Source organism: Primulina tabacum, chromosome 2 (assembly GCF_025594145.1).
Source record: "Primulina tabacum isolate GXHZ01 chromosome 2, ASM2559414v2, whole genome shotgun sequence".
In the NCBI taxonomy this organism is placed as follows: domain Eukaryota; kingdom Viridiplantae; phylum Streptophyta; class Magnoliopsida; order Lamiales; family Gesneriaceae; genus Primulina; species Primulina tabacum.
The window spans coordinates 4072629-4092194 of NC_134551.1; the positions used below are offsets into that span (position 1 = coordinate 4072629).

The window sequence follows — 19566 nt, forward strand, 5'->3', positions numbered from 1 at the left end:
GAATTCCATCCCCACCCTCATCCCCGTTTTTTCGGGTTCGGGGAATCCCCAAACCTGAAACTTCGGGGATCAACTTCCCATCCCCGTTTCAAAAATATTAATATTGCAAGACGATAACGAATTCGAAGATTTTGTCAAACCAAAACTTATTATTATCTATTATTATTAGAGCACCCACATTGGGTGTTAAAGGGGTGTTACACTCACTCTCCAACGCTCACTCACATGAGAGAGGGTGTGGGGCGTTCATACACATATGAACGCCTCTGTGTCAGTTTTTTTTAAAAAAAATTCGAAACTTAGCGACGGTTTGGTAAAAATCGTCGCTATTTGCGACGGATTTTCAAAACCCGTCGCTGAACGCGGGCCCCACGCACGTGATGAATAAATTTATTATTATATGTTGTACCATTTTATTTTAGGTTTATAATAAAATTTTAATTTTAAGTAGATGTGTAAATTTCTTAAAAAATTTGTATGTGGCATGTGTCCCTAAAATAATAATAATTTAAATTTCTTAAAAAATTTGAAATTGAATTTATTTAATGTAAAATAAGAGTAAGATGAATGAGTGGACAGCGGGACCTACAAATAATGAGTGTGAATGTTAAAATGAATGTGGGAGAATAAATGTGTTAACATAATGTGTATGTGGCATGTGGACCCCAAGATTTTTGATGAGGTGGTGGGTGTTATAACACCCACCAATGCGGGTGCCCTTAGAGATAATATTAATAATAATATCAATATTAATAATAATAAGATTATTAATATTTTAAAAAATAATATATTATTATATTATTAATATTATTATTTTATTATTGATATTATTTTCGGGACGGGTTCGGGGATTTCGGGATAGTAATCTCATACCCGCCTCGAATTATATCGGGGATTTAAAATAATCCCCGAACCGGAACCCAAACCCGAAAAAATCGGGGATCCCCATCCCCGTTTCGATTTTTCCCCGCGAGGCCCCAAACCGTGGGAAAAGTTGCCATCCCTAGAGCCCGGGCGCTAAAAGCGCCGGTTAACTTAAGACATTCCATAAAAGAAAAACCAAAAACACGGAAATTACCTATCCAAAGAGATCACATATTCCTTTGTATGGAGCCATTAATTTGTTCATATGAACATGTTACACAAAAACATCGAAAATGTTGTTCTCGACGTAGCATAGATCTATTTCTACAAATGGACACGCGTTGTATCTGCATCATTAATGTTAAAATCAATAATTATATGTCTAGGAACATTTTACGATCATGTTTGAAGCATGTTTAAATTTTAATGTGTTATCATACTTTTTAGATTTGATATGATTTATGGACTCCAGCAAAAACAAATAATTGGTTTAATGGGCACTGATCTAACACATTCTTCGATGAAATATACTTCTCTACGTAAAGAAATCATGCTTAAATCCCAAGAAACAAGATTCAAACACCAACCAACCAATCAATCAAAGATAGATTTTAGTTAACAAAAAATGGGAAACTTGCTTCAAAAAGAATAAGAATCGGAACCCAAAAAAATTTATCGAGCAAAATGCACTGAGCTATCGTGCAGTCGGCCGCGCGATGGAGTCATCAATGGACAAATAAGGTTGATTAACACCAAAATCCAATGACCCCGTGTTAAGTGAAGACTTAGCAGAATGCCTCACTGTTTCAGCTGAACTACTTTGTCTCACAGCTTCTGCTTCTTTCTCCATAACAATCGCATCTTGGATTTCTTTAATTACTTCAGATATTGATGGTCTCATGCTCCCGTGGGGCTTTATACACATCAGGGCCTTTTCAGCTATTTTCCACACTGACTGGATATCGTATTCATCCAAGGTAGGGTCGATAATACTTTGTATGTCACCACTTTCGATGCGAAGCTTTGCCTGTAACGAAAATGATCGTAAGCAACCAAGTGGAACCAAAATCTTGATTTCGAAGTTATAGATATGATACAAGACCACATGTCCTACATCAGATTATAGAGGAGGTCGTGAATGACTTTATAAGACTGTAATAAAAAATTTTCCTAGTAATTTATAATTTAGTCATAATTGTAGGGTAAAGATGAATGTCGAGTAGTTGCTACTATAATCTATCAAGCAGAGTCTCACTTGCATGGGCCGTGATAAGCTACAAAAGAATGGTGTATTCTAAAGGAGAGGGTAATTGTGATATCCGGCGCCAATTGTAAAGCGGGAGAGGTGTGAAAAGGCCTATAAGACCATATAATGACAATAGATATTCATTGGTGACTACAATCTTACCCATTGAGCTATATTTCTGCAATTTGCACCAAAGCTTTCGCTAGAAATTGCTTCTTGACCGGAGATGAGCTCAAGGAGAATGACACCAAAACTATATACATCGCTTTTGTCCGTCAACTGCTGGGAGATATAATACCTGAACGACGATAGCACTGTTAAAGGTATATGCTGCCACTATCTTAACGCTTTGAATCACACACATTATTTCACACTGAACAAACTGAGTGGCATATATCAAGAATGGTTTTTTTAAGGGAAGTATTTATTTTGGTGATCGATTGGTGGATTTCTGTCTTTGAGATTTCTTTTAAAAAAAGAGTAATAGCCTGTTTCGTAATGAATATGAAAAGGTTGATGATCAAAGAAATGCATTCCCTAATTTTTGCAAGTTAAGATACAACAGTAGCTTAGAACAGATAAAGAAAGGCATACTCGGGGTCAAGATAACCAACAGTTCCTCGAACCACACTAGAGACATGGGAAGCTCCATCAACTGCAAGTTTTGAAAGGCCAAAATCTGAAACCTTAGCTTTCATGTTCTTGTCAAGAAGAATGTTGCTTGTCTTTAAATCACGATGGATGATTGATGGAACACAGCCAGTATGAAGGTACTCGATTCCTGAAACAAGCACGACAACACAAGTAATTTTATTTTCTTTTCCCTTTCTCGATCAAATAAAATGAGTGGATCCAAACTGTAACCAGAAGAGGGTAAATTTAATCGTGTTTAGCTGACCTTTTGCAGCTTCTTCAGCAATTTCTAGGCGCTTGATCCATTTAAGAACCCTCCCACGCGTTAAAGGACCTACCATAGTTTTAAATACATTTGATTGAACAAACATTAATTCAACCACTCTCGTTTCAAATTAAAATTCTTACCATACAAATGTTCCTTTAGAGTTCCATTATGCATGTACTCGTAAACAAGAATACTCCTCTCATCTTCTTGGCAATATCCAAGAAACTGAACTAGTTGTCTGTGATGTATCCTTGAAAGAAGAGACACCTGGTTCATTAGCACGAATCAGTTTACAAACTAAGTTAAAAAAACAGTTACTGTAATTTAGAATTATCATTGGAAATTATTAGAGACCACAATACAATGATAGTACCTCGTTAGCAAATTCTCTTTTCCCTTGATAGGAATCATTAGTCAAAACTTTGACAGCAATTTCTTTTCCATCTTTCAGTCTCCCATAATATACAATCCCAAAGCCACCTGATCCAATATTTCTCTCGAAGTTATTTGTTGACTCTTTTATATCAGATAACTTGAAGCAACACATAGAATCTGCTGTGGCGTCTTCCAAAGAAGAGGAAAGATTTTGCGCAGACGTACCATGTTGAAAATTTTCTGAAAAGACAGAATTGTCAATCCAAGTAAGCTTTGTGCTACATAAAGTTAACTTGATAACAATTACTCATATCTAAGTTTGCTTACGATTTGTTTTATTTCCTTTGGGCAATAATATGCAGGAGATAATAGTAGCAATAAGCAGAGCAGCTGCTCCCACTGAAGACCCTATAATTAATTTCTTATGATTTGATCCCTTCCCATAGGCATGAAGATCTGAGTTTCCGGTGAAGCTGATGCCCAAATATACATGTATAAATTATTATACACCAGGGATAAAACAATGATACAAAAATAATTTTGAAAAATAATTGACATGCATATGTACAAACACACCATTGTTCAAGAAAATACAACATAATACGTAATCAAGAAATTGCTCCTCAAGTAGTCAATATTGACTACAATCTTATGATTTCAACTTATTGTTTATATATATATATATATATATATACACGCACTTCAAAATCAGATCTTTATTTAGAAGGCCAGGCGGCACACGTCCTGACAACATGTTGTTTTGAACGTACCTGCAGGGTTAACATTGAAAATTTTACAAATCTTGATCAAATGAGTTTGTTTGAAAATGTTAATTATAAGATGATATTTTGGTTCAACTTACAATTCCTTCAGATTTGGCAGCTCTTCCAAGAAAGAAGGCAACTCGCCAGTCAATTGATTATTCTCAATATGTCTGCCACAGTTAGAAAATCATCAAACTTACTGAGAAAATTTTATAACGAACTAAACATAATGAATGATTTGCACTTCACATTTTTTTCAAGTTCGGGCAACCGGAAAAATCGGGAATTGAACCACTCAGTGAGTTATTATCAAGCCATCTGCCGTGAAAAGACTTGGTGAGTTCATTGAATTGAGACAATGGAAAGTACTTTACAAATCAATATAACAAATGGCAGAGCTTGCAACTTACAACTCGACTAGGCCACGCAACTTTGTCAACCCTAGAGGAATCATTCCTGTCAAATTCTTCCCCGATAAGTGGCTGTAAAAACACAAAAAGGTATGTAAAAATTCATGGAAATTGAATTTGTAGGTGCACGTTGTTGTCTATTATATACTCAAATAGAAACTCATTCAAGGATCTATAATGTGTGCACCGAAATTCAAATTTATGCAGCAGCACGAAACCTCGTGGAACTAAAAAAATTGAAAAATGAATGAGAAAGTTACATTGATGTTATTCTTGGTTGGGGATCTGAACTACAATGGACCCAAGACCATGGAACTGGGAGGCATGGGTCGCCCCCTTCCTGTGCCCACTCGGTTGATGAATAAGCTGCGACTACAGGAGCAAGAAGTGGTCCTGCAGCTCATGTAAACACTACAAGATAAGTAAGGTTTGAAGGAAAGCATTTTATTCTAAATTTGTATTCTTCCATTCGCACCAAAAGGGGCACTCCTCGGCCTATCAAGAAAAGGATAAATAAAAAAGGCCAGTGTTATTTCCATTCCCTATTTTGTTACACTCACATCATGGTGTCAAGATGGTTGACAGAATTTTGCCAAACCAAGGGGAGTCATCAACATAAGCCAAAAATGTCCGTGCACGGTTTGAGGTTTAAGATCATGGCTAGAATCAGGAAACCGAGGGATGGAAGGGGATCAAAGTTATATGGGACTAAGTGAAATTTTTTTAAAAAAATTTCCATATGAAATATCAAAATTTTTTCCTATGAGGTCCCCCCTGCTGGATCCACTACAGGGGAAGATTATTAATATTACAGGGGCCAGGACAGACTACTATATGACATTAAGATGGAAGAACCAAGGTAAAAGGTCTTGAGCAATCACTTGTTTTTCTCTCAGAGAAATCTCTATCAATTTCCACTATTAGACTCGACTCTTTAACTCAATGCAGAGTCAAGAGTTCATTTGTGTCAGTTGTGCGAGTAAGGTTGTTAACAAAATTCACTCATTCTCACCATCTGTAGAGCCTTCACTCTTTTTCAGATACTTGTTAATCTCAAATGCATTGAGTAGAGGACCCAGAGTAGAATCAGAAGTCTTCCCAAATCTAAATGATAATACAAATGGGAAAGAGATGTTGTAAAATCCTGGCTCGTATAGCCGATAACTTCCGTGAGCATTCTCCTGAATATTTACAACGGCTTGGCTAAGAGTAGGTTCACCCGGGAGTATTAGCATGAATTTTCTCGTATCACGAGGGTCCAAATCTTCAATTTCGGCAAAATATGTGAATGCCCAACCAAAACCAGGAAAACCAACAAGATTTAGACGATAATTCAGTGATCCATTTCTTCCTACTACGGCCGTCTGCATCACTTTCTGCGGTGGTCTTTCCCCACTACTGACATCAATGGGCAATCGAGTCGAGATTCTTTCAGTTCCAGGAGCAACATCAACAAGGTAGTTGGCTTTTCTCAAGGAGTCAGACTGCCATATTCTATCAAACGGATCATCTGGATACCTTACGGGAGCATCAGAATCTGCACCAAAGTTTATTCTTGCTGACACACTAAGCAAGAACTGGTTCTCAAATTGATTAAGATAGATGGAGCCGTTAAATTTCCTCAGCTCAAGAGTAGATATAAACGGCTGCCCAGTTGGAGCATTGGACAAGCAAACGCTGATTGTGGGATCCGTAGCTAGAAAAATTAACTCCTGAACTTCTATTGTATCGGCATCAGTAATGACTATTGTAGTCCAATGAGTTGGCCCAAAAGAAATGTCAAACTTGGGATACACATTACTGTTGTCAAAGTTACCATATAAGAATGTCGCTCGTATAAGGTACCTCGTCCTACTAATGACATCAAGCGAGTAGCAATATTTCTTGTGATCTGCTGGGAAGTACCTCAATGTTTTATACTGTTGTCTGGTCTCATTTGCTACGGATATGTTGGCCACTTGTCCACTTACAATCTGGCTATCCGGATTCCATTCGAGTCCTAGTTCATCTGTGAAATCATCTGTACCACCACAGTCTAAACTTACAAAACCTGCATTATAATTTGCTCTGATGTTAGCAGTACTGCAAGATATGTCACTCACAGAACAGAATCAATAAAACCCTGCGGTTATATACTTGAGCAATGCATGACTATCGCTTCTCACAGATTCTTGCACAGGCCAGACATTGCTCAGGTTAAACTAATCTTATTTCAAGCAATAGATTATATTTAGTTCAAAAGTGCAACAGTAAACAAGCCGGCACAGTTTCAACTACATTTTTTGGTTGCCGTTGTTCCACCAGCACATCACATCTGTAATCGCAACCACCAGTTAACATCTCTTGCTGAGACCTAAATTATTTTCAATTTCCAAGAATCTTTTCAACAGGAACAAATCATTTTTCACCATATCTCACAAAAATATATCTTCTGTTCCGGTAATCGCTGCAGCTTCGCAACATTCAACTTCCTGTTCTTTAATCCCTTCAATGTCCCACACAGTTTCATATTGTTTTCTAAACTTACGAGTATAAAACTGTAATATAATATATATTATAATCGCCCTCTCCCCGCTGCCCAGGTCAATAAATTATATATCGAACTAAGTTAAAAGTGAATGAATCTTCAGCTGCTGATTCTCCCAGCGACATTAAAGATACTAATCAAGAAACTCATCCTCACGAGCAGAACAGTGTTTGATTACAAATAAAATAATATAAAAAAAAAGAAAAAAAAGGAACAACCAAATAATAAAGAAACAGAAAAAAGAGAAACCTGGCATCTGGGCAGTCGAGGAATCCATCAAAAGAAGAACACATAAAGAAAGAAAAGTGAAAATAACTCCAATACTCCCCATTTCTCTAGTATTTCTTGATTTCTTGATGTACCTCTGAAAAGCGACGCTCTAATAAGATGAATCAATGAAAATGAAGAAACGAAGTGTACAGGTAGAAAGTGATTGCATATGACAACGATATTGATTTGATTGCTGTGAGTTGAAAGAAGACTAAAGGACAGAGAGTAGTAGCAGAAGCAAGATTCTCTTTCTTCTTATACACAGAGACACACACACTGACACACACAGATATATATATATATAAAATTTTATACAACTGTACACTTTTACATGCATAATATCGAAGAGAATGAATGTTTTCAAGTTACTGAATGCGAGACATAAGAGATAGAGCTTTCCCTTTTGCTGGCACACAGTTCATCCCAGTACTGCCACCAGCCATTTCTATTAGACTTCGCCCAAACTTAATTGGGATTTTGCTGTCAGGTGGCTATAATAATTGAATCTTTACTATTATTAATCAGAGGAATATTGTAGGTTTATAGCTTAAAAAATATTGCAGATTTTTATGTATAATACTTATTAATATAAATGAAATATCATGAAGGTATATTTTATATTTAACGATACCTTATATTATTTTAATGTTAGAAAATATATCTGGATGTGTATCGAAATTACCAATAATAATATATTTTATTTTATATAGCTTTTACCTTATAATCGTAAGCATCTATAGTAAAGAAAAAAAAGTACACTTAGATTTTTTTTAAAAAAATTTACTAAATAAATAAATATTTCGCTTGAATATTGTTTTTATCTATAATATATCGATATAGATAGATGGTTATAATAAGGAAAAACTTTGATATAAGGTTTGTATGTGATCATATATATATATATATCAAGAAGTTGATGAACCGACAAATTGAGAAATTTATAGCATGAACAAAATAGTATTTAAAAATAAATTGTTTTTAGTAATATATAAGATTCAAAATTAATTGGAAAAAAATCCAAACATTTTCAACAAATATAATTTATTTTTAGTAATATATAAGATTTAAAATTATATTGTGACAATAAATGAATTTTACAAATCAAGTTAACAATTTCAAATAAATCAATTTTATTTCTTCACAAAAACTCTAGTGAGACGGTTTCACAGAACAATTTCGTGGGTCGAATATCTTATTTGGGTCATCCATGAAAAAATATTATTTTTTATGCTAAAATTATTACTTTTTATTGTGAATATCGCTAGAATTGACCCGTTTCACATATAAAAATTCGTGAAACTGTCTAACAAAAAACTTAATCTTTATTCTTTCATGCATAGTCTAACGTTCTCCTCTATTAATTGAACTTTATTTTAGGAAAAAGTAAAGTTGTATAATATTCTCTATTAATTTATGTGGCTACCTTTTTGCTTTTGGCTGGTGGTTTTTGGACTTTTTTTAAGGGAACCCTAATGCCAACCGCCAACGTTTTGAGGATGTTGTCATATGCTTGTATTTAATTGATACAAAAATATTTGCTGACCTTTGATTTATCTATGCCTAAGCTCTCCAATTTTTGGGCTTGCCTAAATGATAAGTTAGCAATTGAGACAACAAAAAATATCATATAGTTTATAATATGGGAAAATAGTTTGTCCCGTTCATTAAATTGTTTAATTTTGAATTTTGGTTTATTCTATACATTGATTTTTATTTTTCAACTATTTTAATCTAGTGGTTGATAGTGATACTGAAAAATACTGATATGGTACCCAAAAATACAGATATAATTTTTCTTGTATACGGTTTAAAATTGAGACTTTTTATCACTGATAATTATGACTTTGCTAAAACGAAAATGGTTTGAAACGATAACTTGAATAAATAACTTATATCCGAACCAAAATCACAATTTTATTTACTCTCTAGATAATTTGTTTTGTTTGAAATTCATGTTCTAACATCCCAAAATTTTCCTTGTTTTTCATTATAAAGCGCATTTTCGAAACGCGACAATTCATCGTTTGTCGCCTGCCACGTGTATAGTACCAAATAATCTTGAGGCTGAAATTTCAAAATCAATCAAGCAGGGGAATTACTCAAAGAAAGATATACCAAATGGATATTCAACTTTCGATCGGAAGCATTTATTCCCATCATTTATGGATTTCCCCAAGAAATCAAACAATTGTCAAGCCTTTCTGCTCAACGAGGTCATCACCCCAGCCGAATGGCGACAATAATGGCAGTAAAGGTGTGTTTTTTGTCTTTCTCGGTCACAATCTGCTTATGCATGCACGTGGGTTTTGACCATCGACCGCTAGATTGTTGATTCCATATTGATTTATTACACGGAATCGGAATTATTTGTGGGCAAATGATCACGTTTTTGGTTGATTTGGATTTGGAAGAAAGGGAGGGGGGGTTCTTTTGACTCTGAGATTTGGGATGTGTGAATTCGCAAGTTGGTTTTGATTTCAGTACTTTTTTGCGGTAGAACTCATTGCATAAATTTTTAGCGCGCTGGAAATAGATTTCCCCGGTTATACACAAGCAATTGTCACATGCAGTATAGTAGTTGCAGCTTTTACTCGGTTAATTGTAACTGTAGTGGTGGAATCTTCAAGTTATGAAAATGTATAGGACTCTGTCGATTTTGTTCAAAAAGGAATTTTATTTGTTAGTCCGTTTGGAGCATATCTAAGCTGGGCTATTAGAGCTAGTCATCCCTATGGAAGAAAAAAAATATCAAACTTAGTTGACAAATTTCTGAAATGTACCCCCAAAACATGTTAGGTCATTCCCCAGAACGAAAATTCTGTGTCTGGCCCTACGTCCACGCCCGATGTATTATTGAATGTCAAGGCATTTTTCTGATTCACGAATCAACTTACATTGGAGAATACTTTCAAGCCATATAATATTAGTAGCCGATTTCATACCTGTGAATCTGAACAAGTCATGGGCATTGATTCTTTCGATGCTACTCATAACCTCTCCTCGTGTGCTACTCAGCTCAAACATTGGACATTGCCATCCAAGATGCACTTCTTCAAGCTATCGAAACTGAGATGTTTTTGTACCTTTTGCAAGCCCATACAAACAAGAAACATCTCAGATGCCAGTGTTATATGGCTTGAATTTACGGACGCATACACTTGGTGGAGTTTTCATGCTAACATGCACTTTTCAGTAGGAGCCATGCGGAGTGACATGTTCGATTCGCCTCCTCACAAACAAAAATCAGAGATACGATAGAATCATGTGGTTGATCTGGATATCTAACTTTTTTCAGAAAATGAAGGTCACCGCAATAACTATGAGATGCGTAAAATAACTTGAAAAACTTTGAAGGGTTTTCTGCAACTATACAAGTGATGTGTCAGATGGATGAAGTGCATATTGACCTTACATAACTGTATTTGGCCCTGAAGAAATATTAATACAGAAAAATTCTACTTGTTTTGACCCTTGCTGGTGGGCGAAGATCAATGAAGTATTTTCTGTTTTTCGTTTTGCAGGTGATAAGTTCTCAACTGATTGGGACAAAGCTTGGTCCAAATTCAAAAAGCAAGGGAAAAAGACACTTTTCTCAGATTTCTCACCTGACAAGTATGTAAGCTGGAATCCTAGGCGCTCTGAATTCCCATTATCGGAGGAGGTTGATCCCATCAAAAGAACGGAGAGGTCAAATCTCAGGTTATGGACCAGTCCGAGTTTTACTCTTGTAGGAGCCATTGTCATTGTTACTTTTCTTTTGGTGTACACAATTCTAGCACCAGTTAAGTAACTTTTCCCCAAACTTTTGTTTTGAGACACGTATATTCCTGTTACTGTATATTGGTTATTATTTTGGTGGAACAATCTTGAGTCAGGAAATTTATAGCTTGTACTTACATCTCGTGTTTATTCTTTTCGGTGAATTTTTATAAACGAACATTTAGCGTAAAGAAACTATCCGATATTTTCTTTATCCTTCTTTTGAAGGCCCGGACTCTCTATTGAACCACTGTCAAGAACGGCATGCAACAGAAACTTGTCTTATCTTTTATACGTTATCTTGTATTACAAAATTTTCTTGAAATTTAGAATTATTAGGCCATATTCGGATTTATTTTCGGCGTTTTGTGGGAAAAAAAAATTTATGGTATATGATGTGCATAAAATTTAAAATAAAAAAACTTTATGGTATGTGATGTCCTTGATTTTATTTTATGGATGGGTCATTTATTTATGAATAAAATATCGGACATCGATGGTGCTTTATTCATCAATTGAAAACTGGCATTCTTCCATCCAACCATTACTTGTAAGCGTATATGTTGAAACATGACTAATCTTCTTTACATTCACTTAGATTCTTCAACTTCCAAAGCCTAGGCCTCGTGAATTTTATGATCAGATCAATGAGGTTTTTTTTTGCAGCAACTCAGTTGTTTTCATCGATCAACTAAATACTTTAATCCATCAACAAGGAAAGATAATTTTGGTTTAATCCATTTAACTGAGGTCCCTAAATAATAATTAGTGCTTGCAAGAATGTTGAATGAAACATATTGTTTCACTTTTCTGATACAATTAAAAGAAAAAAAGTTGTTCGCAAAGTTGACTAAGAGCATTTCAATAGTTCATCAAAAACCTGAGCATCACTCAGCCAGGAAAAAAAGATGACCTAAGATCTAGGCTTCTCCTTTTTCTCCTTAAAGAGGGCAAGGAGAGATACACCAGACACCTTCACCACCTTGAATCTGACACCAGGAATATCTCCCACGGCATGACCCTTTCGTCCAAATCCAGCAATCAACACTTCATCCTGTACAAACAGCATATCAAGTTTAGACTCTAATTCTGAGGGCAATTGAGCAATCAAAGCTGAGGAAACTGATAACGGGAACTCACATTTTCTTCTATATAGTTTAAACAACCATCATTAGGAACAAAAGCTGCAATCTTTTTGCCATTCTTAATAAGTTGAACCCTAGCACATTTACGAATAGCAGAGTTCGGCTGCTTAGCTTCAATGCCACTGCATATGTAAACAAATCGTAAGATGTAAGCCATGTATGGCATGATTAAGAAAAACTAGAAGGCCAGTGGGAATGAAAATTTTTCACATTTTCTCGAGAACAATTCCCTTCGCATGAGATGATCCAGCAAACGGTTTCTTCCATTCGTTCCCCAGGTGAGATTTCTTGTAGGCCTTGTCAGCCCACCTCTGCCTTCTGCGGTGGGACTTGAGCTTACGACCAGCTCCCATGCCACGTGTCTTCCTATATGACAGATAGTAGACAAGATAATGAAGCCACATGACAAAGAATAATACTATCCATGAATGTTGTAAAACAGTTTCTTATCAATCTTTCTCAGTTCTCACCATAGAAAACTCAAAATCTGAACTAACAATAGAATTGACAAGAAAAACGCCTAATCTTAGAAATTATAACAATAGAATTGACAAGAAAAACGCCTAATCTTAGAAATTATACTACAAGGTCAAAGAACGAACCATGATTCAAAATCCAAAAATAACATGAAACTATGAATTCCCTTTCCCCCAAATAAATATTCCATGCACCTTAGTAAAATTAGATACCACCCTAAACCCCATTTGTCATCAAATTCACCTCACATGATCTTTAAAAACGACTCTCAGACCATTAAATTACACGAAACAAATATATTCTCCCATAAAAAAATTTAAGAGTTGAACATAAGCATTCGCAGTCGCAAAATCCAGTTATTTGCTCTTTCGTTCCGTAGAGAAAATGCTTAATCACTTGAGATCCCAAACAACCACCGTCAATTTCTTCACACCACAAACTGAACAAAACAACACTCAATTTTCCATTTCGACCAACAGTTTATCGATTCAGGAAACACAAAACAAGACACGCATTCCACAGATTTCTGTACGTACCCCATGATTGCAGAATCAAGCGACCGAAGAGATGGCGGCTACGGAATCAGATGATAGTGGAACAGCCACTGAAATCCCACCTGCAAATCCCTAATCAATTAAATAATTTAAATAGTTTTTGGATACAGAAGCTTGTCTTGGGCCTCATGGGCCTATGGGCTCAGCCCAACTAGTTGAAACTCGAATATAATATTTGGGTAAGCGTAAAGAACACATGTAGTTAACCCATACTCTGGGTTTTAAGGCCCATGACCGTATGTAGTGATGTTAGGTCATCTAAGTTATGAAGCCCAAATATGTGGATATTTAAGCGCATAGCTTAATATATTAGTAATACAGTCTTTAGCCCGTGCTCTGTGTTTTTCATTGAATTAAATTAAATTAAAAGACTGAATATTACATAAAAGATAAAATAAAAATTGAATAATCACAAAATTCTAGTAAAACCGTTCACAGATTAATTTTATAAGACGGATTATTGACCAGACCGAAATCAAGAAAAAAAATTTACTTTTTATGTCAAAAATATTATTTCTTATATAAAATATGATTCGGGTATATGTCTCACGGACATAGTTTCACGAGATTGTTCACAAGTTCGTTTTGAAATGATGGCTCGAAATGTATAATATTTTTATGGCTGAGCATTACATTGTTTGTTTTTATCATAGAACTTAACTCGCAACGTACTCTTCAAAACTAAATTTATACACCATATTTTTTGGTGTAATTATCGAGATCATAAAAAAACTAAATTTTAATTTTTGTCTCGAATAATTTTTTTTTTTGGGTTTCAGAAACTTTTATGCCATAGTGCAAAAATTTCTTCAGTCGAATAAAAATACTCTTTATTTTTTAATCTATGGTTATCTTAAATTTGTGCATAAAATTCATCTTGAAACAACCCAAATTAACTATGTAACAATAAATTAGATGATTGAAAATTGAAGGCCGTAACGGCTCTTAAATAAACCAAACACAATGTCTGTTACATCAAATTCTAGTAGAATTTATCTGCAACCACAAAATGGTCATTTTGAGATGGAGAGTAGCTGAGTAGCTGATTTTGTTTTTAAGCAAAAAACTACTGAAATGGCACGATAACCTCTCAATGATCCTGAAACTTTAGTTAATCTACTTCTGCCCTTTCTTTAACAGTACACCACCGATCTTCTTCAACATATTGCCATTTTTCTTTTTACCGAAGTCATCATTGATATCTTCAGAATATGGCGAACCCAACTTCCCAGAAACCGTGTGATAGTCCAAAGAACCTGTTCTTTTCACATATTTACCATTATTTTCGGTCGAGAGCATTGCGGCAGCTGCCTCAGCAGCCTTTCTCCATTGATCTGATTGCACTTTCAATCTCCTCAGTTCAGTTTCCATCTCTAAGTTAGCAGCTTGAGTTGCATCAAGCTGTTCGATAACACGTACGGTTTTTCTTCGGCTTTTTTCAGATTCCTCGGTCAAATATCCAATTTTTATCAAGGCTTCTTGTTCGGCTGCTCTTGATGCCTCAGTTAAAGCAATGGCCTCATTAGTTGCTTCGTTTTCCTTCTTCAAGATTTCAGATTTCAGAATCTTGTTTTCTTCTCTGAAGGTTTGCAACTGAGTCTCTTTCTCAAGTAAATACGCATGCAGATCTTTGAGGAGTGATTCCGACTTCTCTAGCTCCGTTGCAAGTTCGTATTCCCTCTCAGCTGGTGCATTTTCTTCGATCTTTAAACTCAACCCCTTGTTCTCCTGTGAAATGCTTTTCAAATCATTATCTCTTTCAATCAGTTTTGCCCTCAATGTGTCAGCTTCGACTTGGTATTCTTTAATCTTTGCCTCTATTTCAAGTTGTTTCTTGAACGATTCTGATTTCACATTCTCAAGAAGTTCATTGGCATTATTTATCTCAAGGGTGCTACGATTGTAATCATCTTGATGTCTTCTTTCAGCAGTCTCCAGTGCTGATCTCAGACTATCAACTTCATGTTTCAAATCCACAAGTTCGATTTTCGGGACTTCTGTTTTAACATCATCAAAATAATACGCTGAGATCTTGTTGCTATGACCTAAGTTAGACCGGAGACTCCTGACTACTTCCTCCAATGAAACTACTCTATTTTTTGACTCTTCCAACTCCGAGATCAAATTTTCGTAAGACTCCATGGCAATAGCTTGTTTAGAGTGTAATGTTTCTTCAGCATTCTTCAAATCTTTCAATTGCATTTGGGCGCGACTAACATCTTCAATGACCCGAGCTTCAGATTCTCGGGTATTATTTAACTCGGTCTTTAATTTCTCAACCAACTCAAGCGTTCCATTGAGTTCGCGCCTCAGCCTCTGTATCTCAACACAAGCTGACTCGGCATGCCTAGCATGCGAAACTTCTGACTCAGAAACCATGTCCAGTTGAATCTTGAGATTATGAATTTCATTCATTGCAGAAGCCAAAGCAGAAGAATCCATAGAATGTTGCTTTTTTAGTGCCTCTAGTTCAGATTTCCGTGCTTTATCTCGATCATGAGAGATCTTTCGTAATTCTTGGAGACGGGCTTCTTCGGAGTCCGAAAGTTCCTTAAGTTGCTTCTGAGTCTCCTCGAGTTTAACAGACATGGCTGCCAGCTGTTCCTTGGCTTCTTCGGCTTCCTGCTGAGCCCTTTGCCTCAATGACATGATGGAGCTCAGCTGATCCTTCGCCTTCTTTGATTCCTCTTTGAGCTGAGCTATCTGAGATTCCAATCCAGACACCCTGCTCGATTTTTTCTTCTGTGGTATTGCACAGAAAAACAGATTTATAAAAAGTGGATTAGAATAGTAGCATCGAAAAATATGGATTATGATGACAACCTGCAAAAGAAGGGAGACGCCAGTGATCCATGTATCTGACCTTAAATATCTTACGGTAGAAGTTCATATTGTAAACCACCCCTTAGTTTGGATGATGATCTCACGGAATTTCAAATCCTTCATCCAACATTCTGTTCTATCTTTTTAATGACGTGATGCATGTCAAATCCTCCAATTTTCAGAATGATTTGAAAATCCATACCTCAAAACTAGTCCTAGAATCTACTCGTTGGTCAAAATATTACTAAAGTGATTCTTGGCTCTCTCATGATTATAGCTATGTAAAATATTCACAACTATATACCTCAGTGGCTGGACTTCTTGGTGACTGGTGACCAACAACCTTAGGACTTCTGTTTTTAGGTGTTCTGCTAACCGGATTTGGCGACAAAGCAGGATCAGATTCCGTTCCCGGAATTTTGAGTTTCCGGGCTGTACGTGACATGACCAGAGACGCCTTTGGAGGTGCATCAAGAGAACCAGGTCTGCGGACAAGCAACCATCAATTTTTTTACGAGACAAATTTAAAATGTACTGTGACATATAACACATTATCCAGCTCAGCCTAACAAGAAAAGGAATCTACAACCCAGTTTAAATCATTAAAACTTCTCAAGGCCATACAACATACGCATTAGTCATGGAACTTGTTGATCCAAGTGAAATATACCCTTTCCCTCACAGGGTAGTAATGTAAAGAGGCAGGGATTTCAAGTGAAATATTTTTTTTTAGTATTTGAAATGAATTAACAAAGCAAAAGCAACAACAGAAAACCAAGAAAAACGGCATTTCGTATAATAAGGTAAACTTACCTAGCATTAGAGGCCTCCATACTTTATATCAAGCGATAAATGTCTGCAACTCTGCAACACTTTACAGAAATTTGATTGAGGAATAAAAAAAACTGGGAAACAATAACATAGGGAAGATTAAAGTTAAAAGAAACAAAACCAATCTTTAAATTTTTAATACATTTTCAATTAAAAACAAAACTAAATGGGAAAAGCGCCTAGAAGCTAAGTTATCCCTTGAAAGGAAAAACACACAAACAACCTTCTCCCACGAAGTCAAATCCATTAAAAAAAATATGAATTTTTTAAAAAAAAACAACAACAAAGAAAGAAAGAAAAAAGTAAACAGAGAATGAAAAATTGAATAAAATGATAATATAGTGAAAGATTAGTTTAACAACTTTTTTAGTGAGGAGGATTCACTTGTTTTTCCTAATTGTATTAACCAAATAATGATATCAAAAATCAGTTTTCACTATTTTGAACACCATCAGCAAAATCTTCACCTGTATTTTTTATCTCTTTTTTTCAATAATAATAATAAAAAAGAAGTTTATACTCTCAACCATATTCAAGTAACTTATGGTAAATAAAGAAATGCTACGCAAACAACTAACATAGAAAATAATTGAAATAAACCGTAATAGCAAGTGATAAAACCGCGATAGGCAGAGTCATTAACTTTCAAAATGCCGAATCATAGTCAAAAAGCCACACTCAAGCACAAAGATTTCAAGTAGTCAGCATATTTTCAAGAAAATCAAAACCTACATTGAGATATTTATGTGCCTTTTTCTTCGGAACTACTTAATGAGCCAAAAAAACAAACATTTGCCACTACACATTCAAACTTGCTACGCCTCCAATACTCGAGCTTTGGATTATTCAAAACTCAACGGAAATTTTTAAGCACATATACGCAGAAAAAGGGGAACCATTACAAAAATCATACAAATAGCCAGAAGAAGCAGAATCTACATGGGAAAAAAAAAACATACAAATTTGAAGGGAAAAAAAGACAGCCATTAGACTCACCAAGTAGAAAAAAGTAGTCAAAAGCCAGCGAAAGTTTGAACCTTTCTTCTCACAGATCCAAATTAATAACAGCTGACTTGTTACTGCTGTAACTCTCACGCGATTCTCAAGAAAACTAGTGAAATGAAGTCTAAAACCCTAATCTTAGTAGACCAAGAACGTTTGGTTTGAAGTCTCGGACAACGTGTGTGGGTTGTTCCCGAGTATTGCCTTCATTATTTTGTTTTTTGGTCAAGAAATAAAAATGGAGGAGTCCCGCCTACCGTATAGGGCGTGTTTGGTAGAATGGAAATATTGGATGGAAGGAATCCACCGAGAAGCAAGAAAACAAAAATAAAATCTGTGCAAGATCCTTAATTTAGGTCCTGATTGGTTGTTTCAACGACTACGCTAGCACATTTTCGTAATATTTATCAAATAGCTCAAAAAAATTAAGAAAATAAAATTTTGCTTGTGATGACATTTTTATAAATGCAAAAACTTGTGTGATACGGTCTCACGGGTCGTATTGTGTGATATTGATATCTTATTTGGGTCATCCATGAAAAAATATTACTTTTTATGCTAAGAATATTATTTTTTTTTTGTGAATAACGGTAGTATTGACATGTTTCATAGATAAAAATTCGTGAGACCGTCTCACAAGAGACCTACTCTTTTATAAATCACCATCATCCTTTTCGCATAAAAAATAAGATAACATTTTAAAGCTCAAATGTTATTTTTTTAAAAGCTCGAAAAGTCAGATAATTTCTTTTGTTTCTTGACGAGCCGTCGTAAATTTTGAAACTTACAAAAATCACACTACTTAAATGATTGTTTTCATCAACAACTGACTACTATAGCAACTTATTTTTGGCTATTTTCGTAGAACAATAATGGATATTATAGTTATAAAACAATGGACGTGACACAATGAATTCAGATACGTTTGTTAGCAGGAACACCAAAAAATAAGCATGTATACGGGGCAAAGTGCTAGGTGGTTGAGTCGCCTCTTGAACTTGTGTCACGAAGCACTAGGGATGGCAATTTCCTCCGAACCCGTTGGAGGATCCGATACCCGACCCAAATAGAAGAGGGTATGGAGGGATTTTTAGACCCAATTAAATAATTGGGTAATCGGGTATGGAAATCTTCGGGTTCGGGTATGGATGCGGGTTTGATATAATCCAACCCACACCCGACCCGAATACCCGTTTAAATTAATATATATAAATATATATATAGATATATATGTATGTATATATGTATATATATAGTAATTATATTTATTTATATTAAAGATTCATCTTCTCAAATCCAAGTAAATCGGTACTTTTTCTTTTCTTTTCCCTTTCACTTTCACTTTTACGTTTGAAGATTTTACCACTCTTTTATTTTGCATTCAATTTCTCATCTTCTCCACTGGTAAGTTTATTCCATGTTTGACTTCAAAAATTGAAAAATACTTTATTTCTTGATTATGGTTCATTGTATTCCTTTTTTGTTTGCATATTTTCCAATTCATTTTATGGTTTTTTTAACCAATTAATTTTGGGAGTTTGGAATGTGCGTGACTTTGTTTTTTTATTGGTTTTGATTTTTTTTTCTAACTTGGGCTATTTTTAATGTTTTGTTATTT

The 19566-nt window shown here is 35.3% G+C and overlaps 4 protein-coding genes across 6 annotated transcripts; 1 reads left to right on the forward strand and 3 right to left on the reverse strand.

The window, feature by feature from the left end:
- Positions 1 to 1402: 1402 nt before the first annotated feature.
- On the reverse strand, positions 1403 to 7845 carry LOC142526445 (putative LRR receptor-like serine/threonine-protein kinase At1g67720). Its single transcript, XM_075630856.1, has 15 exons — positions 7756 to 7845; positions 7337 to 7448; positions 5573 to 6610; positions 4821 to 4953; positions 4561 to 4632; positions 4400 to 4468; positions 4249 to 4320; positions 4088 to 4156; positions 3714 to 3859; positions 3385 to 3626; positions 3152 to 3278; positions 3009 to 3077; positions 2705 to 2891; positions 2273 to 2408; positions 1403 to 1891 (listed from the first exon to the last, which is right to left on the reverse strand). The coding sequence occupies exons 1-15, from the start codon at positions 7798 to 7800 to the stop codon at positions 1559 to 1561; spliced, it is 2850 nt and encodes a 949-aa protein (XP_075486971.1). The 5' UTR covers positions 7801 to 7845; the 3' UTR covers positions 1403 to 1558.
- Positions 7846 to 9388: 1543 nt separating this feature from the next.
- LOC142537304 (uncharacterized) lies at positions 9389 to 11253 on the forward strand. The gene is made up of 2 exons (XM_075642848.1): positions 9389 to 9611; positions 10879 to 11253. The coding sequence occupies exons 1-2, from the start codon at positions 9476 to 9478 to the stop codon at positions 11145 to 11147; spliced, it is 405 nt and encodes a 134-aa protein (XP_075498963.1). The 5' UTR covers positions 9389 to 9475; the 3' UTR covers positions 11148 to 11253.
- Positions 11254 to 11875: 622 nt separating this feature from the next.
- Positions 11876 to 13405, reverse strand: LOC142537305 (small ribosomal subunit protein uS12). Its single transcript, XM_075642849.1, has 4 exons — positions 13275 to 13405; positions 12472 to 12627; positions 12257 to 12383; positions 11876 to 12170 (listed from the first exon to the last, which is right to left on the reverse strand). The coding sequence occupies exons 1-4, from the start codon at positions 13277 to 13279 to the stop codon at positions 12030 to 12032; spliced, it is 429 nt and encodes a 142-aa protein (XP_075498964.1). The 5' UTR covers positions 13280 to 13405; the 3' UTR covers positions 11876 to 12029.
- Positions 13406 to 14211: 806 nt separating this feature from the next.
- Positions 14212 to 18242, reverse strand: LOC142526453 (interactor of constitutive active ROPs 3-like). 3 transcript variants are annotated; one of them, XM_075630875.1, is made up of 4 exons: positions 17943 to 18242; positions 16929 to 16979; positions 16420 to 16600; positions 14212 to 16034 (listed from the first exon to the last, which is right to left on the reverse strand). In XM_075630875.1, the coding sequence occupies exons 2-4, from the start codon at positions 16946 to 16948 to the stop codon at positions 14409 to 14411; spliced, it is 1827 nt and encodes a 608-aa protein (XP_075486990.1). In that variant the 5' UTR covers positions 16949 to 16979; positions 17943 to 18242; the 3' UTR covers positions 14212 to 14408. The 3 variants fall into 3 exon arrangements, with proteins under 3 accessions (XP_075486990.1, XP_075486983.1, XP_075486999.1); XM_075630868.1 differs by having other exon boundaries at positions 16929 to 16987; positions 17943 to 18241; XM_075630884.1 differs by lacking the exon at positions 17943 to 18242 and adding an exon at positions 17679 to 17926 and having other exon boundaries at positions 16929 to 16987.
- Between the last annotated feature and the right edge of the window lie 1324 nt (positions 18243 to 19566).

Coding starts and splice junctions, on each gene's coding strand:
- LOC142537304 (XM_075642848.1), top strand. CDS start 9,476: ATGGATATTCAACTTTCGATCGGAAGCATTTATTCCCATCATTTATGG. Junction 9,612..10,878: donor CGACAATAATGGCAGTAAAG/GTGTGTTTTTTG, acceptor TTCGTTTTGCAG/GTGATAAGTTCTCAACTGAT.
- LOC142526453 (XM_075630875.1), bottom strand. CDS start 16,948: ATGGAGGCCTCTAATGCTAG. Junction 16,601..16,928: donor ATGGAGGCCTCTAATGCTAG/GTAAGTTTACCT, acceptor GCTTGTCCGCAG/ACCTGGTTCTCTTGATGCAC. Junction 16,035..16,419: donor CAAGAAGTCCAGCCACTGAG/GTATATAGTTGT, acceptor GCAATACCACAG/AAGAAAAAATCGAGCAGGGT.
- LOC142537305 (XM_075642849.1), bottom strand. Junction 12,384..12,471: donor GGAATTGTTCTCGAGAAAAT/GTGAAAAATTTT, acceptor TTACATATGCAG/TGGCATTGAAGCTAAGCAGC. Junction 12,171..12,256: donor TAAACTATATAGAAGAAAAT/GTGAGTTCCCGT, acceptor CTGTTTGTACAG/GATGAAGTGTTGATTGCTGG.
- LOC142526445 (XM_075630856.1), bottom strand. CDS start 7,800: ATGGCTGGTGGCAGTACTGGGATGAACTGTGTGCCAGCAAAAGGG. Junction 6,611..7,336: donor CTCGACTGCCCAGATGCCAG/GTTTCTCTTTTT, acceptor ATTATAATGCAG/GTTTTGTAAGTTTAGACTGT. Junction 4,321..4,399: donor TGCCCGAACTTGAAAAAAAT/GTGAAGTGCAAA, acceptor TAACTGTGGCAG/ACATATTGAGAATAATCAAT.